The sequence below is a fragment of the Mirounga angustirostris genome, unplaced genomic scaffold (genome assembly GCF_029215605.1).
Source record: "Mirounga angustirostris isolate CCGP_5_RB_7025 unplaced genomic scaffold, mMirAng1.0.hap1 SCAF_9, whole genome shotgun sequence".
In the NCBI taxonomy this organism is placed as follows: domain Eukaryota; kingdom Metazoa; phylum Chordata; class Mammalia; order Carnivora; family Phocidae; genus Mirounga; species Mirounga angustirostris.
Genome location: NW_026991717.1, coordinates 54,412,882 through 54,432,815, shown reverse-complemented (window position 1 = coordinate 54,432,815; position 19,934 = coordinate 54,412,882). Strand labels below are relative to the sequence as shown.

At 38.5% G+C, this 19,934-nt stretch overlaps 1 protein-coding gene across 1 annotated transcript in view; it reads right to left on the bottom strand.

Annotated features, from left to right (window-relative positions):
• Nucleotides 1-19,934, bottom strand: part of ATP8B4 (ATPase phospholipid transporting 8B4 (putative)) — a 266,629-nt gene that overhangs the window by 105,406 nt on the left and 141,289 nt on the right. The window contains exons 10-12 of the mRNA XM_064570495.1: nt 11,310-11,468; nt 5,831-5,919; nt 2,477-2,673 (exon numbers count right to left, since the gene is read on the bottom strand). Of these exons, the coding sequence (XP_064426565.1) occupies nt 2,477-2,673; nt 5,831-5,919; nt 11,310-11,468 (445 nt within the window). The remainder of the gene's footprint in view (nt 1-2,476; nt 2,674-5,830; nt 5,920-11,309; nt 11,469-19,934) is intronic.

The window sequence follows — 19,934 nt, the reverse complement described above, 5'->3', positions numbered from 1 at the left end:
TATTTTAATCCTGCCATTTCACTGAGCAGCACAGAGTTCATAGGCAAACTAAGGCACAGAGAAGCCAAGTGCTTTCTTCAAGGTCATGCAGCTTTTTGTGGTGATGCCAAAACCAGAACCTGGGTTTGGACTATTCCAATTAGGTTTTCTTTTCACTACTGCAAGGGACACATTAGAAAGAAAAGGAATGCTAACCTGGGAATCTAGCCTTGACCTCTACAACACCAATCTTTCAAATCATTAAATGAAAAATGCCAACGCACTTCAAAGAAAGAACATACACAGAATATACTTCCTTTGTGAGGGCATATGAAACTGCACATGTGCAGATGGTAAGCCACTATAAGCATTTATTGTTCATTTAGGACATAAAAGGAAAGCTATAAAAGCTGACCATAGCTCTCCTGGCCAAGAGCAGGATTTACTACCGACTTTATAATTGGATACAAGCATGAAGGTCCTCAGAATCAAAGATGAGCCAGTAGGATAGAGTTTAAATAGAGCCTGCTCTGACCACAGCTCCAGAAGGCCCAGAGCAATTTGTGGTGTTGTGGCCACATGCCACTACTTCAAGTCAATTTCCCACAACTTGACATTTCAGTTTCCCGACTGTAATCCCAAACAAGGGTGGATTTTGTGCATTGAACTTCCCTTGCTTCATCATAGCTAGGATTTTGGAAAGAGAAAAAGAAGTTCATAAAGATTAGTGGGGATTTAGAGCCGGTAATTTTTTTGTATTGTTAAAGTACTGGTGATGAGGAATGTCAAACAACCAAGTCTCATCCTGGCTCCAGTGTCTTTGAGATAGTCTGGAGCAGTCTTGGTAGGATTAGAATAAAAAATATCCCAGGTATACACTCTAGAGCCAACTTCTAAGCCTTATCAAATACACACACACACACACACACACAGAAATATACATACAAATGTGCATATAAAGGCTTATGTGCATGTGTGTATGTGTGTCTGGGTGTATGTATGGAGAGACAGAGAGAGAAAGAGAAATCATTTTAGCTCTAATTTGTGAGACCAAATCTAGAAATAAGAGATGGTGTTGCGGTGGGAATTATGACTCATACTTATTTAACAATGGACAAGTACCACAAACTATATTTCAACCTCTTTATGTTATATTTATGAATAATAGGAAAAATTAACATTCCTTAAGCTCTTAGGATGCATCAGACATTCTTTTAAGAGCTTTACAGTCTGTTTACTCTTCAGACAATCCTATTATGTAAAATACTATTTTCTTTACTTTTAAATCCGGAAACTGAGGCACTGGAAGTGAAATAACTTGCCCAAGCTTATGGAGCTACTAAGTGGTGGAACAGAATCCAAATCTGGTGTCCATCAACAGATGAATGGATAAAGAAGATGTGATATATATATATATATATATATACATACATATATATATACTTATATACATACATACACACACACACACACACACACACTGGAACATTATGCAGCCATCAAAAAAAAAATCTTGCCATTTGCAACGACGTGGATAGAACTAGAGGGTATTATGCTAAGTGAAATAAGTCAGAGAAAGACAGGTATCATATGATCTCACTGATATGAGGAATTCTTAATCTCAGGAAACAAACTGAGGGTTGCTGGAGTGGTGGGGGGTGGGAGGGATGGGGTGGATGGATGATAGATATTGGGGAGGGTATGTGCTATGATGAGTGCTGTGAAGTGTTTAAGACTGTTGAATCACAGACCTGTACCTCTGAAACAAATAATACATTATATGTTAAAAAAAAAGAAGATGGTAGGAAGGGAAAAATGAAGGGGGGCGGGAATCGGAGGGGGAGATGAACCATGAGAGACTATAGACTCCGAGAAACAAACTGAGGGTTTTAAGAGGGGAGGGGCGTGGGGGGACGGGTTAGCCTGGTGATGGGTATTAAAGAGGGCATGTATTGCATGGAGCACTGGGTGTTATACGCAAACAATGAATCATGGAACACTACATCAAAAACTAAACTAATGATGTACTGTAATAGTGACTAACATAATAAAATAAAATTAATTTAAAAAAAAGAAAAGGGGGGGAAAAAAAGAATCCAAATCTGGGTATCTGGAGCCAGACTAGTATCAGGGAGTCATCATCACAATAGATGTCCCCCAATATTCTTCCATTTCTTACCCAATATCAACCCAATTCTAACTGGTCAGGTTGCATGAGATACTGTGGTCCATGTATTCCAAAGAATAACATCTCTAAGAAACCAAATCAAATCAAGGAGAAAATAAAATGCATTTATTATAATTTGAAAATGTAAAAGTTAAGCAGATTAAGCAATTTAGTTGCCTCATCTGTAACAGATGTAGCAGATAAGCATTTAGAGCAAGACATCTACCTCACTGTCATAATTTTAAAACAAAAATGATTAGAGAACATGATCATGCACAACAAAGTCTTTCGACAAAAGTGGCTTATCTAAAGTATAAGCTCTCATCTTACCTCACATATAATGAAATGGGTACAACTGTATTGAGAATAATAATATATGACCAGAATGTTAAGAATCCTGAGAACACAGAGTTCTTCTCTCCTTCATTCCAAAAGAGGAAAGTTCTGAATTGGTCTCCAACTTGATTCTCCCAGATTGAATTTCCTATTGCAAGAATAATTCCCAAGCATACCAGAAACCCAAAAATCTGAAATGAGAATAGAAGTCTGGTTAAGGTTAACTTGAACCCAAAACTCACCATATCAACACAATCCAGTTACACTCCCAACTCCAAGAAACTGTCATTTGAAAAGCAAGACATGCAAAGCTCTTCTTACTTATCATTAATCATACAAGTTTAATATTTTTATGTTGGAACTTGGCTAAATATTTTACATGCATTTTCTCACTTAATTCTCCCACTGATTGTCTGAGATAGGGATAATCATTATTCACACATTACGAGTCAAAAACAGAACAAAATAAAACAGAAGCACAGAAAAATTATATAACTTATCCATGGTCGCAAAGCCAATAACTTCACACCCTTGATTTGAGATGAATGCATATACGTAAGTGGCTTAAGTAAAGAAAGTCATATGTCCTGACTTGCCCTGGTCAGCCCCCGTTTATATCTGTTGTCCAGATATAATATTAATTGTGTTTCCTCCTTTCACCTTCAAAAGTGCCCCATTTGAATGATAAATTATATGGTCACCCAAGGCACAAAAGCAAAAGGAAGAAAATGTCAGTGATAAAGAACGATTTGGGACTAGTCAAGTCTCTTGGCTACAGATCTAGCTGCACAATCCTTACTTAAGGTCCACAAGAAAAAGAAGGATTAATTAAAATATGGCATGGCATATATGTTTTCCTTTTGAGATTAAAAAAAATAATGGGAAGCAACCTGAAAACTGTTAGCCAACTCTTACATTGTGATTAGTACCAGGATTAGCAAAGCAGACATTTTGGAGGCATAGCAACTAGAAAGAGAGCAAGGTCAGTTCCTTGTGAGGCCAAATGCCAGCCTTGGAAAGGAAAGACACAAAGTCAGTGAATAGGTAAGACCTGAGCTGAACAAGGGATTCTGGGGGTTTTGCTCTGCCAAGTGTCATACTGTGTTAGGAGCCGAGACCAGCTGCTATATTGAGGGAGGAGTGGGGCTAGGGAACAGGAATGTATTTAACTTCTTATTTCCTTTTTCCTCCAAGAAGGAATATTCAGGCATTCTAGGACTGCTTTCTTCTTTATTCATTCATGAACAAAATATACATATAAGAAGACATGTATGTAGAAAAAAGTATGGGAAAACCTGACTTAAAGTACCTTAGAAAACCATGTATTAGAGAAAAGCAGAATTGTGAATTCCTGAAATCCTACTAATTTGATACCTGTATCACAGTATCCCCTTTTCTTTCAGTGATTAATACTACAAATTAAATGAAGTGAATTACTTTAAAAGCATTAAAATTGGTGCTACTTTGCATTAAATGCCCTAATTTAGGATTGACTCAGCTTCTAATTCTCCAGTGGATTATTCAATTTTCTAGTATGAAAAGCTGGGACAGTCTCTCCTTCACAATCAGTAATTTTACTCTGTGGTGGTTACACATACAATCCCCAGGCAAGCCCAGAAGCAGGCTTAGGGCCATTTAAATAGGGAATTCTAGGAGGGGACAAAAGCTAAGCATGTCCCCTTGGCCCTGGATACTCTTCCCCAAGGGGATGGATGTAGTGGGAGGAAAGCCCAGTTCTGAGGATGATACCAAACATAAAACACAGAGCCCAGCCAGTATTTTATACCCAATAAGAGTCCACTTCCTTATATTATGTGGGGCCATGAAAGGAATGAAATCTTGCCATTTGCAACGATGTGGATGGAACTGGAGGGTATTATGATGAGCGAAATAAGTCAATCAGAGAAAGACATGTATCATATGATCTCCCTGATATGAGGAATTCTTAATCTCAGGAAACAAACTGAGGGTTGCTGGAGTGGTGGGAGTGGGAGGGAGGGGGTGGCTGGGTGATAGACATTGGGGAGGGTATGTGCTAATGGTGAGTGCTGTGAATTGTGTAAGACTGTTGAATCACAGACCTGTACCTCTGAAACAAATAATACATATGTTAAAAAAAAAAAAAAAGAAGAAGAAGAAGAAGATAGCAGGAGGGGAAGAATGAAGGGGGGTAATTCGGAGGGGGAGACGAACCATGAGAGACTATGAACTCTGAAAAACAAACTGAGGGTTCTAGAGGGGAGGGGGGTGGGAGGATGGGTTAGCCTGGTGATGGGTACTAAAGAGGGCATGTACTGAATGGAGCACTGGGTGTTATACGCAAACAATGAATCATGGAACACTACATCAAAAACTAATGATGTAATATATGGTGATTAACATAATAAAATTTAAAAAAAAGAGTCCACTTCTTTCTTTATTCAGAATCCCACTATCACATACCAGTTATGCAAATATATATTGAGCTCAGATTCTTTATAATTGCTTATGAGTCTGTGATGGGGGCAGGGCTTGGTTCAAGGTCACTGTCCTCATATTTAAAATCAATGTCTTCCAACTTAATTCCAACATAAGGAAGCAAAGCAATATTACACAAAAAGTCAGATAACAATCAGATGCACAGCATGGGAAGCACAAGATTAACTGACAAAAGGGTAGCATGCAAGGAATACTCAACTGTTTTTGGTAAATGGATGGTAGAAAAAAACATTTCAAAAAATGCAGAAGAGAACAAAAATTCAGAGGAAAGAATCCCATGCTAAGGAGGTTCAGAAGCTTTTGCAAAGGAGAACTGCGACCTGGGCCTTAGAAGATTCATAAGCAGAACCAGCTACACAATTTGTAGAGCCCAGTGCAAAATGAAAATACAGGACCCCTTGTTTAAAAATCACTGATAATTTCTACATGGCAACAGCAGATCAATAAGCCAAGTATGAGGCCCTTCTGAGTGGGGAACCTGTATAATTGCACAGGTCACACGCCCATGAAGCCAGCTCCATCCATAAGCTATGTCAAGAGGACATGAGCAAAGGTAAGACAACAAAGGGACCAAACTACCTTAAAAATTATGTTTTCTTTTTAAAAAATGAATACTTGAAATATGGAGAACTTGCAAGCCATGACAGCCTCCAGAAGCACTATCTTACCTCTCATGAGAAACTGTACCAATGGTTGAGAAATCAATCTAGAAAGTAGAGGGCAATATAACTGGGTCCCAGATGCAAAAGCCCCCAATACAAATTCCACAAGGAGAATAAAAATTTCTGAAAGAATTCCCAGCAAAATATAAGAAATATACGAAGACAACAATGATTAGCAACTTTGCCTAATTTTGTTATAGTATCTTACCCATAGTACTAGAGTATTCATCAGCCTATCAATGCTTGTCCTCTTAAACTTTGCCTTACCACTGTTCTGCATTAATTTAGTGTCAGGACCTGCCAAAATAAAATTAAATAGCAACCTTAAAATGATTTGATAATGTATTACTATCATTATTATTATTTCTTACCATGTCAAATGTTCCTGAAAGGAGAACAGTATGTTTTTCAAAATAATTTAACTTTTATTAAGAACAGGGGTCATTTTTAAGTTGTATACAATTCTCAACTGGTAGCTTAATAACAACCCTGGAGACTGCAAGAGAATTGGTCTCCTTAGAATAGGACAAATCCAGACAGACCTGTGGCTGAAAATCAGTTTGAGAAATGCTATTTTTCAAAAGGCTGCATATGGATGTGCTTGGAGTTGAAGGAGTGAAAGGTAACAAGGTCAATCCAAGTGAGGAATAATTTGACATGTTAAAAAGAATGCAGTAATAAACACAATTCAGAACACTGAGATAAAAAATGGAAAGTTAAAATCAGAAATCAAATTCTGGATCTGTTTCCCAAAAAGATCTATGGTGCCTTTATGGAGAAACTAGAATAAATGCAGACAAGACATCAACAAGTAAGCTGAATCTTTATTGTGTATTGCACATTGTGCACATAATACACACTTTTTGTAAGGGCAGGAGTTGAATCTTATATTAGCTTTATTTCAGGTAAATACATTCTCTCATATTTACCAAGTCCCTTGTTCAAGTAATTCTAAGAATTATTATTCACTGCCTTAGAGGTACATAACTAGATGATGAACAAAAGAGAATATTAAAATATATTGCTAAGGAAATTCCGTGTAGACACGGAAGATGCTAAATGGAAGCAATTAAGCATTAATTATATCTAATTCCTCTAGCTTTCCTCTTCACATCATCTTCCCATTACATCATCAATCCATTTGGCCATTTAATATAGGAGAGAGGGGAATTGAAAGAATTAAAGGAGAGAGGCACACATAAAATTTTATGCCATCCTAAAAGTCAGGGAAGAATGAGCACATCCTTAGAAGACTTTCATTTACTTAAAGTACAAATGGAAGCAAAGATTGGGGTCTCATAAAATTCAGTCTGAAGTTGGAAACTGTACCCCACTGTCCTATTCCCAACTACTGCTGTGTAAATGAGACCACCCACATTTTCTTGGAATTGTTTATTAAAATCATATGGACACTGAGGGTGGGAAGCATTTCTTGTATAGTAAAGATCACAAAGAGCAAATAAAGTTTGTGATTAGCAAAAGCTGAAAAACTGACAGACCCGAGTTTCGTGCTAAAATTTTACATTTCTTAGGCATACATACACACACAGAGCAGCAGAGAATACATCTAAGGGGTTTTTAAATATTTATCTAAATATATCTACAGATGCTGATTCACACATCTCTTCTTCCACTCATATCTTCTACTCTTCCTCACAGATCTTGAAAGAATTTCTGTACTCAGCAGCCTCTGTTTTCTCAGCTCCTACTCATTACTCAACCTAGTTTCAGATCTAGTGTCATCATCAATACCCTCTATGCTTTCTTTGACCTATCAGCAGCCACTGACACTTGGACTATTCCATCCTTTTGAAACACACTCTTCCCTTAGCTTCTGTATTACAATGTTCTCCTGCTTTTCCTCCTACCTCTTTGTTAACTCCTTCTTTGTCCTCCATGATGCTCACCTCTCTCTAATGAGTTTTCAGATCTCTCTCTCTCTCTCTCTCTCTCTCACACACACACACACACACACCATCTGTTTGGAAAACTTTACAATGGTTTCCCAATGCTCTTAGGATAAAGACCAAAGTTCTAGATACAGACCACAAGGTTCTGTATGGTCCAGATCCTATCCACATCTCCAGTCACGTGTCTATCTATATCCTCCATGTTCTCCAAATTCCACACTGGCCTTCTTAAGGTTTTTTTTACCTCACCATTCTCAGTCCTGCCACAGGGCCTTTGTCCACAATGTGACTTTTAAGTAGCTTGCTCTTTCTCTTCATATTCCTCCATTATATACTCTTGTGAGTCCATGTTCTTTTTTTTTTTCAGAGCACTTATCTCAGTTTGAGGTTATAGATTCATTATGACAGTTATCTGAGATTAAGTTCTCTTACTCCTACCAGAGTCAGAACCACGTGGGTGAATGGGCTGCATTTGTCTTTGCTCACATTCTTAATCGGAAATAAGAAGTATAGTGCCTGCCACATAGTAGGCACTCTAAATAACCGTTTGATGAATTTATTAAGTACCTGCTATGTTTCAGGTGATGTGCATATGTGCTTTTCATCTATTATCTCAGTTAATGCTTAAAACAATGGGTATTAAGGAGAGCACGCATTGCATGGAGCACTGGGTGTTATACGCAAACAATGAATCATGGAACACTACACCAAAACTAATGATGTAATGTATGGTAACTAACATAACATAATAAAACAAACAATTGGACAAAAAAAAAAATCCAATTAATTAGGTATTATTACCTTTAATTCACTAATAATGAAACAAGCTTAAAGTATTTAAGTAACTTGCCTGAGATTTCTTGTCTAGTAAGTATCAGAACCAGAATTCAAACCCAGACGTATCTAACTTGGAAGCTCTTTGCTCTTCACCACTGTTTTTAAAACTATATGAAATACTCCATTAGCTCATTAATTCACTGACTCATTCAATCAATGTGTATTTAAGACTGACTCATTCAGATTCCAAACAGGAAATAGATGATGCACTGAACAAGGATAACTGGAGAAAAAGAAATTTTTTTTTCTGAAGTGACTCTTTACAAAAGTGTGGGTGGGGGTGTAGTGGAAGCAAAAGGTTCATGCAGTAACCAAAGACTTAGAAGCAATCAGGATGTTTCTCTATCTAAGCTAGAAGGGAGTGGTTACTGGACCCTAAAGGACAGTATAGAGTTTGCAGTCTTTAAGAAAGAGTGACTTTAGGTTGAGGGACACAGCCAGCCTGAAGTGACTACTTAGGGAGGAAGTCTGGGGGAATAAATACCTTGACCTCAATCTTCTTTCTCCCTTTGATCTCTTTCCATGGATCCCCAATGACAGAGCCTAATTAGAAGCCAAAATTCAAGGAAACCTATTAGTGTAAACCATACAAATCAGCCTCCCAAGGCAGAAAGAAGAGTGGAAAAATGTGACAGTAGATCTGGAGGGGCAAATGGAAGACATCCAGGAAAAAAATCTACTGTGTACCAAAATGGTGCTGGATTCCTTAAATGGATTCCTTAAATGAACAAGACTGCTCCACTCAGAAACAAGATTTCCAGCTCTCTTGAGTGAAAGAAAAGTTATTACCAGGGAGGCATGGCCTAGCTGTTAATGTATATTAGAGCCTCAGAAATTATAGATTTGTAAAGTAAACCACGTCTGTGTCAACTATATTCCTTACACAATCCTTAGTGATAGTTATAACCAGAGTCATATAGAAAGAATAGTTAAAAATTCATTTGGATAACTTTCATAAGATCTAAGGGTTCACCTGGAACTAATTCCCCAAATTAGATTTAAGACTTGGGGGTTCTGAGACACACATCTGTTAAAATCTGACATTGATCAAACCAACCATTCCTCCACCTGTCACTATTCTAGCTAAGCTTTCTATTAACATTCATGCCCAGACTAAAGCCAAAGCAGGCATTCTCTGCTTTACAAATATCTGCCTCATGAAGAAGATCTAACCCATAGCACAAAAAGAAGAGGATATTGCCCCACTCCCGCCTACCAAGATCCAAAGAGCATTACATCAGACCAATCCTCAGTCTATGGGGCAGGCAGTGCAGTCAGAATTGATGCTGGATGGAAGAAGCAGGGAAGAAAGGAGAGTAACATTTGTCAAGCATCCTCTGCCATATGCATTGTCTCCCTGAGCCCTTAGAGTGACTCTCTAATGTACTCATTACCCGCATGTTACAGAAGAAACTAAAGCTTGGGAAGTTTAAGTAACCGTGGCTTAACATCGTACAGCTGGTAAACAAATCTGAACCCAGCTCTGTCCAATTCTAATTCTGTGAGCTTTGTCTTATACTTCTTGGGGGGAGACCTGTTCAATTTACCACCCCACTTCCTTCCATGTAGGCGCATTTTCCCAGAGCAAAACTTATGAAGAAAAACTTGGCCCCTGAGTGGCTCACACAGCTGTCCTAGCATTACATGCTGTAATTGAACCATAGTCCTGAATTAGTCATTCCAAACAAGTTCACAAAAATGCAAACACAACGTTGGGCTATGGCCCATCCCTGGGATGAAGCCCCCCAACTTCTGTGATGACAGGGAGCAAACCAGGAGGGCCCTTCTCACTAAAGAACCTTCAAGAAGTCTCCCTCTCACTATGTGGGAAGATAAAGGGAGGGTAATATATAAGTCTAGCTCTTTTTCTTAATGCAAGAAAGATGCAAATAAGAAAATATGTGATCACAGTTTCATTTACCCAACAAATAAAAGCATCTGATGAGCAAATTATGAAAGCAGATTTGTCCCCAGATAAAAGCCCATATACTGCCATACTTCCAGGGATTTCTCAAGTCCTTACAATGGCAATACCCCAAGCAGCAAGAGCCTTGCTAACACCCACAGCTGAGAGTATTTAGGAGGAATTGGGAGGACTTTTCTAGGTTTGGAACACTTTTGAGTCTTAAATAAACATTTGTTGTTGTTGAGGGAAGTCAGTGAGGAAAAACATTCCAATTTTGATTGCACATATAGTCAATGGACCCAAAAACACATCTTAATTTGATGTCATAATAAACAGGATTTTTAAAAATCAAGGGCTGGCAATGGAAGCCATGAGTACAATTTGAGTGGCTTTATGTAATGGGGCTACTGTAAGCTTCCTTAGCAGGAGAATGCCACCTTGGGCCTGTAGAGATAAAGTCAAGACAGGAAAAGTGGCCAGTAGGAAGAGTAAGAGGCACTTTCCTTCCCTCCCTGCCTCCCGCCCCCACCTCTGTCATGCACAGTCTTTCCAGGCCCCACTGTCCTGCTGACAAATGGTAGAAGCTACAAAGTATAAGCAGAAATGATTGCAGGATCTCCATATAAAGTTCCTCCAAAAGGATTGCTTGACCTTGCAAACTACAAAATTAACAGCAGAGTAGGGTTGGGGGGGGGGGGGGGGACTTGTTTCACACTCTTCCTCCACTTCAAAGGCAGGTGGATTAATATATACAATGATGGGAATGATTGAGATGAAGTTAAAGAAAGAGAAATTAAACAGTATCTAGCACCCACTGAGCAATTAAAGCCCAAGCACCCCTTAAGAATGAGTTCACGATGCCAGTGGTTCCTCACACAGGGGAGCCCCACCCAGACTAACCCTCTGCAGTCAACCCGGAGCAGTATCTTTTGTAGAACAAAAGCACCTTCCTCATCCAACCTGAAAAGGTGCAGACTGCCCATGCACACCTCAGGACAGGTTCCCCACAACCGACCTGGGGCAGTCAGCTGTACCTGCAAAAATAACCATTCCAAAACACCAGTTGGTGTTTCTCAGGATGCAGCCCCTCAGGATTATATTCTCATTGTTGAGGCAGTGCTTGCTGTCCTTCCAGGAGAGAACTCCTGTGAATTTATCTAATTTGTTGTTAGGCGCCTCACAGACCACAATCCCTGTAAAATAAAAAACAAAAACGAAAACCTGTTTATGACTCACCTCAAACTCTCTTTAGCAATCCATCATACTGTGTTACCACCCTCCTTCTAATACACAGGATATTTTGTTCCTTGTCTTTTAGACAGTGCAGTGCTATGTATACAAGACTGTGCTAGGAAAAATAAGCTTGGTGGTGGCGGTGCAGTGGTGGGGGAGGGGGTACAAAAATGGAAATCTATCAAGTGTTTTAAACACAGCTTTCTGCACTTTCCAAGAAAGAATAGAAACCTTGAGAGCCATGAATTCTTTTTCCCCTAAATAAAAATCACTCCCTTCTACTTCTAGTTTGCAACAATGATTTATGAAAATATAAAGCAGGGACTGCCCCGAAAGCTTTTTTTCCCTCTGTCTCTTTTTACTTACTGTGAACTTTCACACAGGTTAAGATGCCATGCTTCCAGCTTCACAATCAAAGTTAATCAGGTCTTCTAGGCTCATCATCAGAATTTCAGGGGGATCCTATGATGTCCCACCCCCAAGAAACCTGGGCCTTATTTGCCACATGTGCCTGAGAATGCATGTGATTCCTTTCAGCTGTTCTATGCTTCTTATCTTGATTAGATGCAGAGTTCTGGGGACCCTCAAAGCTACCATATAACTTGTCCCAACCTGGCCAGAAGACGTTTCTAGTTTTTTTAATTCCAGGTCCATTCCAAACCAAGGGTGTGCCCATTCCAAATCAATAAGTCAATTCGTTCCATTATTTCAATAAGAAAATACACTTCCAGAGTGGGGGTTCTTTTGACAGAAAGAGAAACCAGAAATAATTTTGCAGGGACGCTGTCACAACATAAAACTATTAGATTAAATGCATTACAAATGGTTGGGGTTAAACTTTTATAAGAAATGAGTACCAAGACTTGAAAGACAGAGGGAGAGATGAAGGAAAAGGGGAAGGAATGAAAAAGGAAGGCAGTGGATAGATCCAAAAGGGCTCAAACCCAACTCAGGGGTGAGATTAGCACCTTGCAAGAACAATAAAAATACACAGATTGAATCAAAGCCAAGAGGGTAGGTTGGAACATACAAAGTGGCATTTGAAAAATTACAAAGGAAGTCTTCACCGACTGAAGAGAAAGGAGGCCAGCCCAGCCAAGAGAACCTCTATAGTACTCTGTCACACTACTCACTGAGCACCTGAACTTAGAGGTTTACACGGACACCCTTCCTTCCTACAGTGATATCTTTTCCTTTTAAAGCTCATAGAGGTGACAGTAGCCAGTTTTCATATGGCCTGATCACTCCTGACTAACCAGATCACTAACATTGGATCTTGCATGAAAAACACAAAAACAAAAACCAGAAAGGAGTGAAGGACTCAGGCCCTCAGGACTACTTTTTCCAAACTCCATTTTCCTTTCCCCAGTTATAAAAAAATTGCTACCTAAACAGCCCCAACTCAACAACATTCACTGGCAGCTTCCTAGACATCCAACACTAAATGAGAGTGTTGGCAAGAGGATGTGGGCAAGGCTAGATAACCTGTACAATGTCGTTTTTTATACAAAAGGATGTGGTTAAATTCTGGTTGCTCCCATTATGGCCTATCACTAATATTAAAAAGTAAATTGAGACTGATTTTAGTTGGCCCAAGTTGTTTGGACAATTAGGCTGCGGAAGAGGGGATTTTTTTTTCTAAATTCTAAGAATTCATTATCTTTTTCTTCTTGACCAATAATTTTCATTCCTAAATTCTGTAGAAGCTTGAATTGAGTAGCCCCAGCAAAACCTACAAAAAATATCGGGTGATAGCAACCCTTAAAACTTACTCCAGTTTCTGACCCAAGACTCAACTTCTCAAGTCTTCAAAGTTGGCCACCAAAAAATAAATAAATAAATGAAAATGTGTTTTCTGCAAAAAACAACACGATACACAGTCCCTGCCAAAAGGAATATAAAAAACAGGCTCATTTGGTCATTTTTATTGTCGCAAGGAGCGACTGACATAGAGACAAATACAGCCTTGAACATGTTGGCTCACTCCTCCCTAGCCTCAAGGCTCATCTACTTCTGGCCTGACACCAAGGGTGTGGTTCTAGACAGGAACAGGCAGTAAGGCCGAGGGGTTCTGCCTAAGCTCTTGAAGGCCAAGCCCCAATTCAGCCTTTCTCAAAGAGTGTGGTCTCACTGATTTAAGTACTAAATACAGAGCCTGGTCAAAACAAAATGGGGTGCGGGGGGGAACAAATCCAAACTACATCTTTTGTCTTCAAAAGTGCTCAGCTTCCCCTTTCTTAGCCTTGTTAGCATCAAATACTTCCAAACTTCTTTTCTTCCCTTTTCCAAAAAAGGGTGACTAGTTTCCTCTGGAGGGAGCACTGTATTCATTTCTGTATCCCCATAACTTACCATACTGCCTACACAATAAATATTTGTTGGAGAAATAGGGGGAAAAAAATCATATGGCTTCAAAAGAGAGGTTGGGAAATGAGATAGTAGATCTAAGATGAATGAAAGAAGTGGTTCTATTTCCATGGTAATTATGATAAAGAGGATTGGAAGACCTAATAGCCTAGCCACCGTGGGGGGCTTAGGTTGGCCTAACTCTAAAGAGATACAAATAGATCTGGGGACAAAAGTGGGAACCTTAAAGCACATTAGAAGCAACCAAATATATACCCTAGCCATAAAGCATAATAAGGAGTAGGGAAAAACTTAGGACCCTTTCACCTTTTGCTAACAGTATCAGAGAAGAGTTAGAGGCAGTAAACAGTCAGTCTGACAATGGATGAGAAGATAGTTTAGGAAAAATAGCATTTTCTCTCAGATAGTTGTTCACTGAAAACATGACTTTGTGCTCTAATAATCTTTAATGGGCAATAAAACAACTGGGAAAAAATCATGTCAATAATGAAATAGAAATATAACCAAACTAGCTAGTTTTACTTGTTTGCCCCTCTGAAGAGAACAGACACGAAAGCAGATAGCAACTCACCCAGTTCACAATCACACAGAAATGTTCTAGGTCCATCCTAAACAAAATCCACAAGATATCATTCTCAACCTCCCTCTGCACTCTAAACTGAGTCCTCTGGGTTGCTGGTTAATTACCAACCTAGTAACCTTCTTGAACTAAAGCATTTATGTCAAAGTGGAAATCTATAGTTTATCATGAAAATGGAACTCAGTACCCAATACTCCAAGATTTTCCAGAGAAGCTGACTTTATTTCCTTCTGTATATTATTACTAGCATATTTCTTGATTATCTGCACTGCAACTCTTCAACAAGACAAATTATCTACTGAATAAGACATCATCATGGCCATTCGGGAGTTTCTCCAGCCAAGAGTTTCTCTGAGTTTAGAAGACTGTCCACTATTGTTGCTCCAGTGATGTGATAAATATATTTTTTTTCTTAGAAAGAAGAGTGTCATCTTCCTATTTTCTATAGCCTCTTCATTCTTCAAACTTCAAGCCTCAGCCACCCATCATTGCTATCATAATGGCCATATAAATACCAGCAGTAAAGAGGAAAGTTATTGGTTGGGCTGTGCTTCTGTCCAGGTGAACAGGAAATTATCCAGTAAGTAAAAAGTCCTAAGATGCTAATCAAGCCTTTTTTTTTTTTTAAACAAAAAGAGATGCTTGTTTTTGTGTGTTTGAATTACACACATGCTATTCTTTAGAAAGGACCACAAAATACACAAAGATTCCTGAAATAAAGCGTCAACCCTTCCCTGGTTCAGAACTCAGTATTAAGAGTCATACAAACTATGTAAACTTGTCATAAGTTGCAAAAAAACAGATCCTAGTCCAGTCAGTAACAATATGCAACAGATTCTTAAACACATTTGGACAATTTACATCTAGGGCTTTCCCCAAGGCATAAAAATGTCCAGTTTACAAATGTATAATTGATAACTATCTCCAGTTACTTATTTATAAAAAGCTTTTCAATTCCCAAAAGACTTTAACATGAAAAATCAAGGCCCACTCTATTTTCTAAGTTTTTTCTTACAAAATTTAATAGACAATAAATATATCAATTATTTTCTGATGTTTTCAATGTATGAAAATATTTATGTGACAATTTTTTAAATAACTAGATTTACCCATCAAAACTCAAAACTACCTTGCATGTACTGTTCTCTATGTTTGGCCAACTCTTCTTTAAACTCTTGTCAGGGATCCTGACATTCAAGGTCACTGAGAACATTGCTGCTTTTTAAAAATATGATGATATCATTGGATTCCTGGATGGACTTGATCTCTGGTAATTAATTTTGTACCTTTAGGTTTAGAGTATTCTTAAAATTTATTTCTTCTCCTGATCAGGAGCTAAGTTGTCATGATAATCCTCTCCCTCTCCGATGCTGCCTTTCTTCTTGTAGTTTACAGCCTCTTGCGGCCTCCCATAGAATAGGCTTTGCCAGCAGTCTTGGGTTCGTATTCTGGCTCCTCCACTTAGTAACCATATGACACTGGAAAAAGCTTTCAACTTATCTGAGTCTCAGATTCCTTGCCCATAAATTGGAAGCAATAATAATCTCTTCATCACAGGGCTATAAGGATTTCATAAGATAATGTGTGCGGTTACTTAGCACAGTGCCTGGTGTCAATATTATGTTGAAGGCCCGAGAACTTTAGGACCTTTACCTAATTAAAGGCTTCTTTGGGAATGAGCACTTATTCAAGTCTGTCTTCTCTGCTGGGCTATAAGCTCTATGAAAGCAAGGCCTGGGTCTGACTTATTAACCACTGTATCTGCAGGTTTAGCAAATCCCTTATCATTGTGTTAAATATACATTTACTGAGTAAATGAACAGATGACTGAAAGAATGAATGAAAGGAAAGAATGAATGAAAGCCCTAAGGAGGTCACTAGCAAGACACTGTCCTTGGGTTTGGGTGCAAAAGTGGGAAGACAGGGAGACTTACAAGAGATATCCTAAGGCCCTAGCCATCTCAGTTTTGAGCCTTGGTGTCCTCAGTGGGGACTTCTCTATGAATAGCAGTGGGAAACTGAGGTCTTCAAATACTTGGAAGATGTGCACTTATGACTAAAGGACAAAAAAACTGTAGTTTGGTGCTAGAGAAAGTATTTGGCCAAGTCTCAGAAGAAAAACCACATGGTAACTAGAAGCAAAAATAATATCATACCCAGATTTGCCCAGAAGTCACAAGCTAAAAGATATACTTAGCCCAGACAGAGCACGGGAAAGGGTGTGCCTCACATGTCTGTCTCATCTATTAGACCATGCCACAGCTAGTCAGGGCATTTCCAAATGTACACAATGTTGATATCATGGTTTAGTTTAAACTAAAGGATGCAATATGTGGTTTTAATTCCCATGACTCAAGGAAGTTTTTTTCTAGTCACCAGAGGAAAACCTAAAATCTACTGATACCCATTATGACAAAGGTGGACAGAGAAGACAAAAAAAAAAAAAAAAAAGAGGGAGAGGAAAAGGATCAAAAGAAACCAGATAATACATATAGAGATATTTTATAATCCTACATACTTTGTACTGTATCTTGTCCCTAGGAGATGCTTAATAAATAGAGTTTATAAGCTAATTAATATGGACAGAGTGATGGAAAGAGAAAAGATGAAGAACTACAGAAAACGAGACAATGCATGTACAGAGCTAACATAAGTAAGCTAACAAAGAGGGGAAGAGGAAGATGAAAACAGTAAGAAGGAATGCCAAAAGGGAGGAAAGAAAGGGGGGAAATGGTGGAATGGGTAGAGAAATGTGTGCATATAGTGTATAATGTGTGACTGTGTGTGTCAGAGAGTCAGGGAGACACTGAAATGAACATGTCTAAACTAGGGCTTAAAAACAAGACCATTCATGGGAAGGATTTAGTTTACTAACTGTCTCACCTCTTTAAAGACTTTCCACACCACATCTTGCATCACCCTCCTGGGCTTTAAATTTGGCTGCTAACAGGGAAAATCTAATTTGTATATTGTATATAATTTATTTCCCCTTAATCCCTCTATTTATTCCAAGATGCTTTCTTGGAAACAGGAAATTATATTTTAATAAAGTTAAACCTGTAAAATACCACATTGCCTTAAACTTTAATATAGATTAAAATTCAACCCAAAATTCAAGAATGAAAGAGTAAATTCAGCAAAAATCTGGTTCTTAGCCCAGAAATGTACCAGCCTTATGAAACTGGCATTACAGGTTTTCTGAGAAGTGACCACAGTTTAAGTATAAATGATTTAAAAAAAAGAGAGAGAGAGAGAGAAGTCTGTGTTGCCTTTGAGAAAACGATTATATGTTAGAAATTTGTTGAGTTACCTATGCTCTGTGAAGCAAATTCAAGCTACATCCAGTAATAATTAACACACTTTAAAAATAAATTGTATGAGGTAGTTAAAAAGACTATTTTTATATATAAGCAAGTTTCTTAAGCTTTCAGGATACTCCCAACTGTGAGAAAGGAACTGTTTTAGGTGAGGAAATGTTTTCTTGCCTCAGCCTGAGCAGCACCACTTGTATTGGCTTAAATTTTGCGCTTCTGTGTTAAATTTTGTTTAAAAAAGGATTCTGAAGTAACGACATTATAAAACCACCACACCAGATGATCCCTCTCTCAGCCACCGGCCCTCCAAGAGGAGGGGACCCAGCACTCTTGCTTTATCCTGCAAGTTCCCATCAGGAAGCTTCTGTCTCACCCCATCCTTCCACCCACCAATCCCAATCCCTTTACCTTAGGCCCCTCTTACCTGTCTTTCTGGGGCCTGATGTTGATCCTGCCGCCTAATCTCTGGCATTTGCAACCATTTATTCACACACTGAACAAGTATTTCTTGAGCACCTACTATGCAATAGGCATTGTTCTAGGAACTCGCTATATATCAGTGAGCAAAACAAAGATCCCTGTGCAGTTTACATTGCAGCAAGTAGAGATGGACAATAAATAATAAACTTAGAAAATAAGCAAGTTTTAGAGTATGCCAGATGGTGATATGTGCTATGAGAAAAAGAAAAGGCTGAACAGGGTAGAGGGGATTGAGAGTAAGAGGAGTCATACTCTGACTGAGAAGGAGGGTTCTTGGCTCCATTCCTGCAGTTGCATGTAAGAAATCAACCTAATCCAGCCTGGCCCTTGATATCCTATCTTGGCATTGACCTATGATCAGAGTTCTTGGAGAGTACGGTAAAGACAGTCAGCACTCAACAAATATCCCTACTTGTTATTTCCCAGCCTCCCTTGCAGTTAGGCCAGGCCCAGGTGGCTCATGCTGGCCAATGAAATGTGAGAGGAAGAAGCAGTTAAAAAGTCAGCATGTCTCTTTCATCTAGTCGTTGCTTTAATGTGGTAACCTTAGAGGCCATTGGTCTAGGCACCATGGATCTAAGATGGAGAAGGCTGCCTGACCTAACATCAGAAGGTGACATGAACAAGAAATAACCTTCTATTTTTTACACCACTAAGATTTCAGGGTTGTCTGAACTGAATCACAGTATAGGCTATCTGTGCCAATATCTAAGAAAGAAAGTAAACTGGGTGATTGTAACAATCATTTCTGCTTTCTTATGATAAAGAAAACTAAAAAGAATGAATTTTTATTTCTTTATAGATTGATAGAGGAATAAAGGTACAATTCTGCCAAGAAAGAAATGAGTAATGAGAAATTATATTTAGGTTGCCATTTTAGGACTCCATAAATATTCTATGAAATATTTTAAGCAAGTATTTTGATTCATGAACACAATTTACTTTTCTTGGATTCTTGTAACAGTAAAATTTCATTGAAAAAATTACTTAGTAGAAAATGTGTAATTTGTTTTACTCTAATCAAAATATTTCTTGGGCCATTCAAAGTTTCCTGGCTATTCCCCTGACTTAAATCCCAAACTAGAGGAATATTTTTTTCTATAAACATGTTATTATAACAGCACTCATTTAAGAGAGGTTAAAATATTAACAGAATCCAGACAGAGTTTATAAGTGAATGCAAAGCACAGGCAATATAAACTCTAAGCTGTGCACTGGGGAAATTTTATAATATAAATTTGCCTGCGCTTTAACTCATGGGATCATGCTAAGACTCTTGACTACATTTTCCTTTAGTGGACTCAAAAGAAAACATTTTGGATGACAGTCTCAAACTCAAAGATTCACTAATAAATAAAACCAATCTATATGGAAATATTTATATTCAAGGCCAGACATACAAGTGTGTAAAACAAGAGATCACTGAGCAATGGGAGGAAGACCCCAAAGATTCTCCCAAGCCTGTCATGGTGCCTACAGTCCTACCATTAACGGTTCTTTCCTTTGACTCTTGACGGATTTTGTTTCTCTGTGACAGCTTTAACAGCAAAGAATGAGATCTAACTGGAACAGAAGAGGCAGAAATGGTTCCCCATGCTGAGGAGAAGGGACTGGGTTGAGTGGTGTGAAGATGGTGATGAGGAAATCATGGTCTAAAATAAAGAGTGACTGATTAAGTCAAATGG